This window comes from Austrofundulus limnaeus, unplaced genomic scaffold, assembly GCF_001266775.1.
Source record: "Austrofundulus limnaeus strain Quisiro unplaced genomic scaffold, Austrofundulus_limnaeus-1.0 Scaffold38, whole genome shotgun sequence".
NCBI classification, from domain to species: domain Eukaryota; kingdom Metazoa; phylum Chordata; class Actinopteri; order Cyprinodontiformes; family Rivulidae; genus Austrofundulus; species Austrofundulus limnaeus.
Window position 1 is genome coordinate 1,346,367 of NW_013952440.1, and position 10,338 is coordinate 1,356,704.

The 10,338-nt window shown below is 36.8% G+C and overlaps 1 protein-coding gene across 1 annotated transcript in view; it reads right to left on the reverse strand.

The window, feature by feature from the left end:
* The window catches only part of clec16a (C-type lectin domain containing 16A), a gene marked incomplete in the record, with an annotated part of 48,834 nt that overhangs the window by 9,451 nt on the left and 29,045 nt on the right, over positions 1-10,338 (reverse strand). Inside the window, 4 exon segments of the mRNA XM_014006923.1 lie at positions 481-651; positions 1,466-1,670; positions 2,724-2,875; positions 8,906-9,026. Of these exon segments, the coding sequence (XP_013862377.1) occupies positions 481-651; positions 1,466-1,670; positions 2,724-2,875; positions 8,906-9,026 (649 nt within the window).

Consider the following 10,338-nt stretch of genomic DNA (forward strand, 5'->3'; position numbering starts at 1 on the left):
TGTCAATTACAGGCCTCTCTCATCTTTTTAAGTGGGAGAACTTGCACAATTGGTGACTGACTAAATACTTATTTTCCCCACTGTAGGTGCAATTTTGTCTCAATTTTCAACTCCAACAGAATAAAAAAATGTGAACTTACAAACTAATCTTTAAAATAAATGCACGAATTGTTAGAAAATGATAAAGTACAGGGGACTTTTCAGCTGTAATCTGAGGGGATGCATTTCTACATAAAAACCTCACCTGTAGATAGGAACAAGATTGTCACTGTTGCACTTTGACGCAAAAGATCAAATCAGACTCATTTCCACTAATTTGATAAGATCAAAAGTTGATTTGATGACCAGGACAATTAGTCAGTGCTCTTGCATACAAAARGTGGGTGTGAAAGAGGGAATTCTGACCATTTTTTCATGCTCTTAGAATCAGGATCATTTCTGAAACCACTGGAAAGTGAAAGCAACGTGTTCCTCTGTCACCTGGTACTTTGTCAACAGAAGCGAACACAGATCTGTTTGCCGTGGGGTCGTTGGGCGCTCGTCTCGACTGCTCATAGAAGCGGAAAGGCAGACCGCTGGGTGATGCATTGGCTGTCTGACCGAAACCCAACACCTCCGTCGCACCGGGCTGCACCGGCAGGTCCAACAGAGCTATATATGAAAAATAAAAACAAAAATCTGAGGCTACTTCAAACAAAAAACTATACTAACTGAGAGAAGAAAAATAACAGAATTGCTTTTATTTTTATTGTATTTAAARTTGTCAAGGTGATTGTGCACTCGCATTGTGAAGAAAATATTTAAAGCTGTTCTGCAGTTTTTTTTTTCTTTTTGGCTATTTTGGCAGTGGATCATATCTTCCACTATTTGCTGAAGCAGCAAGACTTAGAGTTTTTTTTATGTATTTCTAAAGAACTGAATCATGTTGAGGGGGAAGTTCAAACCACTGATGGATAAAGTCATCAGTTTGTAAATTCACAATGCAGACAAATTCTGACTAAATTTTCTCGTCGGTGTTCAGGCCAGGTTCAGGATTAAATCAAATATTTTAAAGCATCTCACATCAAACTGAGAAGGAAACACAACCTCTGATAGTTATCATTGAAGATGGAAGTTCAGGAAAAAAYAAGGGTAAGAACAGGGATGAAAAATAAAGAAGACACTTTTTTTTGGAATTTTCTGGTAAAAAAAATCTGTTTTAGAGAAATGAGTTGTACCAGTGTTCCTAAGAAATTTCCTCTATTTGTGCTATTTTGGTAATTTAAAAATAATTACTGAACTGATTTYATGTCATGTATATTCTGACTCCAAGACTGTTTCTGTGAAACCTGCTGCACAGAACAAGAGAGTTTCTTTTACCGTGTGCTTTTTCTCCCGTTTCCCTGGTAAACCCAATGTACTGGTTACATTCACACAAACTTTCCTGCATAGACAGTAATTCATGTTTATTTTTCCCCTCACTCACCTGCAATCCTCTGCATCTTCATGCGCCGGGCCTGGATGCGACCTTTGGCTAGTCTCTGCTTGGCGATAATGCAGCGGATGTGGTCAGCGAAGATGAAGTTGGCCTGCAGGATGGGCAGGGGTTTGGCGTGGGGATTGGAGCTGGGTTTATGAATCACAATGTTCAAAGCTCTGCTGTCATCCTCCACGCCAGACACCTGCATGTCCTTTATGGAAAAAATAAAAGAAAATAAAAAAACATTAGAGTTAAAGAGTTCAAACTGTAAGACAAAAACATCTTAAAGGGTAGTAACATGAAAACTAAGGTTAAAGTTGGTTAACTAAAACACATTTTTATAAAATGACTTGGGAGGCATAAATGAGATATGAAACTTATTATTCTTACAGTAAATCAAATCCTTAATATCTTGTATAAATACTAAGTAGTCACTACAATAACAGACTAATAGTAGTGTGACAACAGCACAGTTTATGGAACAGGCCTGACTGCAGCTGCTACACTACATGACTAATGTTGCTTTGACTCATCATAATCTGAGGAAAAGTGTTCCCGAATGTGCTCTTGTGGTTTTATTCCAAAGAAAATTGAATTTAAAAAACTGRACTCAAACGTTGGAAGACAAATGACAACAAACAGGAAGGACAAATGTGAGACAGCGGGAGAAAGAGAAACATGTAGAGGCAGACATGTTCTGGATTTACCAAATGATGTCTATTGGGTAAATATATAATAGATAAATGATCAGAGAGATTAGTGAAGGAGAAAAAGARCGGGATTAGGAAATCAAAGTCAGTGTGTGAGAAAAAGCATCAAAAGAACAAATGTGATTTACAGACTGAAAACAAAGAGAAAATAGGAAACATTTAAACATTCCCTTTACACATCCAAAACTCAYTGACATTTAGTTTGTGCTTTTGTTTTTTAAATTTACTCTACCAACCTCACTCTCCACCCTCTTCACTCCTGAATCTTCAGCTGCACTTTAAGTTGGAAAAMCCTTCAAGGCATATTTCTTGGAGCSAGGTTATTAACAATTAATATCTTACCTGTTGTAGATAGCTCTTTAAATTATCATTATCTTGGAGAAATAGAGTTTAATTCTGACTGGGTTAATGTAATTCTGACTGGGTTAATGAACTAACAGATAGTCAGAGCAAACCCAAAACCAAAGTGGGCTTTTGAAAACTCATTCATCCTTCAAACTCACATACATAAACTTATACATAAATGCATAAAATAGAAACCACTTCTCACTTACTTGCAAAAGGCCAGCGAACTTGACAACCCCCCATCCAAGACGTTTGGTTTCCGGTTCTACCAGACTCATCTGATAAACATCAACAGCCAGGAACCTCTGGGCTTGGATGCCATCTTTACTGACCACCATGCAGGCTATTAGATCACTGTTGTCTGAAACAGATGACAAGCAAAGAGTCAAATRTATTGCTATGCTACCTAGTTTGGAAAACTGTCAGATATATGGTCAATTTCTTAAATACAATACAGTTTAATCAGTTTTGTAGCACTAAATAAAAAAATCTATTAATAATGTCCAAGTGTTAAAAGAATATCTACCATTTAAAAAGTCAACAATAAATCAGTAGAACATCTAGTTTGCACTGATACCAATAAAAAGTCTATGTAACACAAACATTATTCTGAGACACTTCTTTAAAAATAAGCTTAAAAAAACTCATTTTGGTTTTGAATGAAACTCAGAACCAATGTGTCATTTTCTTGAAGAAAAAACAAAACAAAAACAAAACTTGGGCATATTAATGCTGACTTTTATTTAAAGGAATAAAACCAGTTAAACCCCCTCCCCTCCAAAAATAAAAATAAAAAATAAAAACAATAAGTTTTTAGCTTTTTAAACATATTAGATATAGGGTTATTTTCTAGCCATTTTCTGTGTTCATGTAGAAGATTTATACCAAGACAAAAAGGACTGTTTGTATAAATGCACAGATTGTTAGGTGCACCTACTATMAAAGTACAAAGATAACCGTTTGCTCCCACGTGTCTGGAACTAACATGAAGAAATGATAAAGCTCCATATGAGTATAAGCAGCTCGGTGAAGCCAAAGCTATTGACAAGCTGATCTGACACTGCTGGTGTTGGTTGACATATCGCCCACTCTGGCTGGCTCAAAGTGTAAACAAGTAATAACAGACTTACAACCCACAGCTAAACTCTCATGCAGCTTCCCTCCCACAGATTTTAGGCTTTTACTTCCTTGATTTTCTTTTCTCAGGTATTCTGCTGTCACACTCTGAACMACCACCGATACATGAGAAATGCATTACTTCCTTATTTCCTTCTTTGAATAAGCTGAGGTGTTTTCTAGTGGAAATGACTCCCATTTGATATTAATAGTYCTGGTGTTTCCATTCAGATGGTGCTTCAGTCTGTTGAACATGTGGTGTATTAAAAGATCAAAGGGTCACCAAGAACCTCAATAACTCCTATACAAGCAGAAACCAATAAAAAGTACATTTGAAATAAGAAGGAAGTCTTAATTTTCTATGGTAACAAGGGGACAGTAATAACCAAATGGTCAAAAAAAGGGGAAGTTTGATGGGTTAAGCTCCATGGGAAAGAACCACACCACTCCCCATGTTGTTTTCCCTCCTACAGAAAGCATCTATAGCATATACTGTATATATACAGAATATATTTGGCCAGTAAACATGAAACACAGAACAAAGTGACAAACATTTAACTGAYTTTTTTAAACACCAATTTTGTTTTAATTTTTATGTACTGAAGTGTAAGACAGTAAAAGCTCCCCCGCTCCAGGAAGGAGGAGGTTATTTAAAAAAAAAGTGCTTCTCAGCTGGTTTGTTGCTTTTGTGACATGAAGTAAAACAAAATCTATTCAAAGTGAGATGTGACTTCAGCTGCTTTTTTAACAAAGCTTCAGCATACAATCAAGTGTCTGTATGGTTCACTGCCTTTRGTCAAACCTGCCAGACCGTGTGGTGTATCGCTGTGAGACAATGGTGACACTGGTTTAACAGGAGTGAGAAAAGAAACAAATGACTCAGCTGGTTACATCTATTTATTAATGTGATGCAACTTCTAAAATTTGTGTTAGGTTGACATCAAAAGTTCATTTTTCCAAGTAAAAAATGAAATTATTCCCAAAAAAAAAAAAAAATTCTGATAGGTGTTTACAACCTCAATTCCGATGAAGTTGGGAATGCATTTTAAACCAAAAATAAAAACAGAATACCAGGATTTGCAAATCCTTTTCAACCTATAATTCAATTGAATGAACTAAAAAGACAATATATTTAATGTTCAAACAGATACATTTTTTTTCTTTGCAAATATTCACTCATTTTGAATTTGATGCCTGCAACACGGTCCAAAAAAGGTGGGAAAGTGGACGAATGCTCAAAAGCACCCATTTGGAGCATTCCACAGTGGAACAGGTTAACTGGAAACAGGTGAGTGTCATGATTGGGTATAAAGGGAGCATCCCTGAAAGGCTCAGTCATACACAAGCAAGGATGAGGAGAGATTCACCACTTTGTGAACAACTGCGTAAATACTCCAACAGTTTAAGAATGTTTCTTAGGGATTTCATCAACTATAGTCCATAATATCACAAAAACATTTGATGCCTGCAACATGTTCTGTTTCTAGGTTTKACACAGCATCCCAGCTTCATTGGAATTGGGGTTGCAGATAGGTAGATGGATACTTTATAATAAAGTATCCATCCAAAGTAGCCACTTGTTCTGCAATAAAGTTTATTGCAGAACAAGTGGCGATGCATATAAATGCATGTATGTGGAATTTTGCATCAGAAAACTTTTGTATGAAATAAGTTTTAAAATTGTGTCATTTCTTCTTATATTGAAAGCAACATGACAGACTCCCCCCCCCTGCTCTCAGAGGAGTAATACGCTTTTTCCCGCTCTCCAGCCTTCCCTTTTTTTCCCTGCTTTGCTGCTCGGAGCCTCCTCTACGTTTTCATCAGAAACCAAAAATTATAGATTTATTTTTATGGATTTGGTTAGTTGGTCTCAATACATTTTTGGAACAATTTTTTTTCCATGGGAGAGCATGTCAAAAGTGGGACCTCTGTTCTGCTCTGCTCAACTAGCATATATTGCATTCCAATCACTGGATTCTACAGATTGGCTTGGTGGTCTCCTGGTGTTCTGCATAAACAGCATCGGTGGCTATTCAGGCCATCTCTTGGCTGCCTGACCAATATGAAGGATTGCCGTTCTTTCAGCACTCAGACTTTAGCTCTGTGCGAGCTGGACTCGGTCTGCAAGCGGTTCTTACTGAGGGTCGCGGGCCGGCTGTGGTCCCTGGACTTTGCTGGCCAGATGGAATTGATCTTGGAGAAAGCTGATAGCTCGGCGGAAATGTCGACACTATTTGTCTGATTGGATTCTCCACACTGAATGYACCAGCCGACATTTAGACAGATGGAAAATTATTATTGTCTGCCTGACCGAAAACATTTTCTTCTGTTCCCAAACAACCAATTACAAATTTCACTTTTTTTTCAATTTCACTGTGCTCTGTACAATGACAATAAAGGTCTCTCTAATCTAATCTAATCTAATCTAATCTAATCTAATCTAATCAGTTAATACAAGTACAGATATGTGGAATTACCATGATTCAGCAGTTATTAGATGATGAGGTGAAATGTGGGCAGTGAAAGCCTAATGGTCAGAAAGAGACTTTGTGGGTGGGAGGTAGCAGGTTTTAATCTGCCCACACAGGAAAAAGAAAATAAAAAAATCTCCCCTTAMAAACCATTACTAAGAATGCCTTGTTAGTTAACCACATTACAAGAAAGAATAGAAAGTGTTTAAATCGTTCTTCTGTTAATGCAGCCCAGAAAATTCTTAACATTACCAGATTGTTTAAAACAAGCTTTTGAAGTGACTTCTATTAGAGGAAGTGTAGTATTCACAAACTGTTTGTGTAGATACCTGCTTTATCACATCCAGTCAATTGTGTATATTTTAACTACATAACGTGCATAAGACAGACATTGATTGAGAAATTGATCTTGAAATCAGACTGGTGACAAAGCACAGTGCTGTGTCACTGCCACTGCTTTGTTCCAGTTATCAGACCACAGGTTTACATCACAGTTTCCAAAAAAGAACAGAAACTGCAGCCGACTCAACACAGATGACACGATAACATTTAAAGGCCACAACTATCTGTATTTGGAAAAGATGCAGACACCAGTACCAACTAAACAAAGACACTGAATCAAAAAGGTGTGTTTTTCTGTCCACATTTCACAGAAGTAAATTTATAGATACACTACAGCTGATAACCTATTATACTATGTAATCTCCATTATGCATCTTAAAAAATTCTTGAAAAAGATGTGTGTGCTCACAGTAACAGGAGTTCCAGTTTTGTTTAGTGTATGGCATATCTGCTCTTATGACTAATGACGGACTGAATCCTGTGAAAAAGATGTTTGTTTATTATATTTATTACTGAGACAGTCTAAATGTGGCTGAAGTCAGGACCCAGGAGTGCCAGACAACAGCAGTGTTTTGCCTTTTAAAACTATTGAACTTTATTGTAGAGTTGAAACTTCTTTGAAGTTCATGCAGGATTTTTCCATTAAAATTCTGAAAACAGCTTTAAAGTTTGCCAGAATCAAGGAGTTTATCTTCARACATTATGCTGTTTCACCAACCAACGTCTTGGTGTCAGTGTTAAATAAGATGTTGTAAACTACTGAGTGTGAGTGATAGATAACACAAACCAGCTTTTCTAACAGCTAAACAATGTTAGAGAGCCAAACTTTGGTCAGGCATTCATTAGAAGCTGTTGACTGTGAATGCAGATGTTTAGTGTAATGAGCAGTTTTTTCGTTTTGATGGGTGAAACAAAGAAAAAGTGGAGAAATGAGACTAAGAGCTTATACTCGTCAGTTTCTACTTCGAGCCAATCATATTCTGTCCACATTGCCACTCAGTCCAGYTCCCCTCAGGGCCTTCTCTGTCCACTTCATTGTTCCTTTCGCTCGCCTCACCACCGCCTCTGGAACTCACTGCCCTGAAACTCTGACTCTCTTTAAGGCCAGACTCCAAACTCATCTGTATCGGGTAGCATTTTTACCTGTATATTTTGATGTTTTTCAAGTGCATATTTCTGTACATTGATGTTTTTAAGTAATTATAAGGGATCCTTTAAGACCAGGAAATGTAAAAGTGTCCAAAGATACACTTTTTTCTGTTGATTCCACATTAGGATAAGCATAGACTGATTCCTTCTGAGTAAATCTGTTTTTAATCTTTTTTGTAAGGCAGCACTTTACATAATAAATCTTAAATTGTTCTTCCTGCTGTGAAACTGTTGGTTTTTAACAGCACACAGGAACCAGACAAAGCTCATGTTTCACTTTGTCTRGCTGACATCATCTGCCCTCCCACCTTTCCATTTAAAGACATTTTCTTTAAACGAAAGTTTTTTTTTTTCCTGAACAGCCCAACCAGAAGTGTGTGAGTGGGCGGTGGATTTGTGTTGAGGTTAATGCCAAATGTCTTTACAGAGGACCACCGTTATTGTGCATCACTTAGAGCTATTTTACATATTTTACAGCACCGACTGACAGCAGATTCATGTCATATAATGTTCTGGACTTCAGTCAACTACCAAGTGAAGGTCTTCATGGGTAAATAACTATTAGAAATAAAGAACTGAAMAGATCCAGGAAATAAAGTAAACCTTTGTAAACCCTGCTCCTCAGAGAGAAATCTCTTAAAACTGTTACTGTTTATCAGATGTTAAAACTACACTGGAGTGTAATATGAGGCACTAACTGCAGAATATGAGGCACTAGCTGCAGAACATGTTCCTGTTTAAATCAGAACACAGCAGAAAATGAATAGCAAATGCATGCATGCACATGTAAATAAACATTAATACGTGAATTAATTTGCTAMGTTTCTATGCTCGGTACATGAGGCAGAACCCTCTCTCTGCTGCACATTATTGTGCTGTTGCACTCGTGATATCTCTCAGCACATCTAACCACGTGCAAGTTTCCAAATCAGCATCACACCTGTGCGCAGTGAGAGAAAAGTGTTCAGGTTATCAGAGCGTGTGGGAAGCTGTAATGCTCAGCTCTGCGTCGCTGTGGTTGGTAATGTTTGCATGTGCGTGTATTTGGGTCTGCGAAGCCTGTGCTCGCCCTTCTGGGCTGAAGAGCTACTGACAAAAACAAAAAAAAAATCTGTAAGGGATGGGAATTGCTGAGGTTTGTCAAATACAAGCGGTATAGCTGAAATGACGTAAACAAGATCATCTCTTTTGGCTCTTGTTAGGGAGCAAGTCTAATTTTCAGTCAAGTGACGGTTTTAGATTAAAATGCACAAACATTTAAGTTATCATTTGTTATTATWTGGTTTGTCTTGGTGTCACTGTGTGTGTCTCACTGAGATCTAAAACATCATCCATCTTTATGAGATCTTCAGGTCTGGTCAGAGGGAGCTGAGTCTCAGGTTCTCCCTGGAGCTGAAGTGACAGAGACCGCAACATGAAGAACACTCGAATCGCCTGAGGAATGAAGAACACACATGCAGAGCAGAGGTTTTACATTAAAACAAATTATTTATTAGAGAAGTGCGATTACGTAAACGGACAAAAACAATCTTCATCCAAAAAACAAACAAACAAAAAAAAAAAAACAACAAAAAAAAAAAAAAAAAAAAAAAAAAAAAAAAAAAAAAAAAAAAAAAAAAAAAAAAAAAAACACTGACATCAGCTTTTCAGGACCTAAATACTTTTAAGTATTCAGTTGGTTTTGTTTAGAACAAGTTTGTTGACTTTGGCTGCTAAAGGCTCTGTATCTAAAGCACACGTGTTGCAGTTTATGTAAAATCAATGAAATATTAAGATACATGTAAATTGTAAGTAGACTGTACTTGTTTGCACATTTCTACCCAATCAGAAGGGTTTTCCCTACATGTAACTGATCGTGGTGCACCGCTACGGCAAAAATCATGGCCGCCACACTTTTAGAATAAAGTTGTTTTTTTTAAATAATAGGCCTATATTAGGCTAAAACAATGTAAAGCATATCATATATATTTATATCCTATTTTTGCACACTTTTACTAACGATAATCAGACTTTGAAATCCTATTTAAAACATCAATAAAATGTTAAGATACTTTATTCTGAAAAACCAACACCGTGGGATCTTGTGTGCAGAGTGAGGCTGTAAGTGCTCTGTGTGTGTGTGTGTGTATAGTCCTCCCAAAGATAGCAAGGCATGTATGTGTGTGTGATGTGACACACCATGAAAACTGTCTGATGCAACAGCTTTGCAAGCTACTTTTTTTTCTTTCAAGGAAGACACGACATGTGAAGCTATAGCATGGTTACCTCATCAATAATTACTCTGATACAGCAAGAATCCCCAACACAGACCCCGGTGTGGAGTCAGAGAGTTGCATTTTTAACTGTTGTCTTTTATATCYACAAGAGTTAAGAGTTCTTCTGAAGTGTTACAAAGACAATTTGTAGAGACAGGACGATTTGAGGATTTTTACTGATATTATTTTCTTTTAAACATGTTACAGAAGTAATAAGCAGGAGGTTTATTTTGAATAAACATAATAAATGTGTTCATTCCTACAAAATTGTCAAATATATTTACAAAATACACTACTAAACTGATTCAGATTAGCATAAAATAAACAATGTTTTATAATTAAATGTCTGTGTCAACCCTCCCAAATAAATAAATAAATAAATAAATAAATAAATAAATAAATAAATAAATAAAGTCCAGTCCACCACCACCATGAGTAAAAGAAGATCCTAGGGGAAACCCTGCAATCAGGATACTCAAAGTGCTTTACAC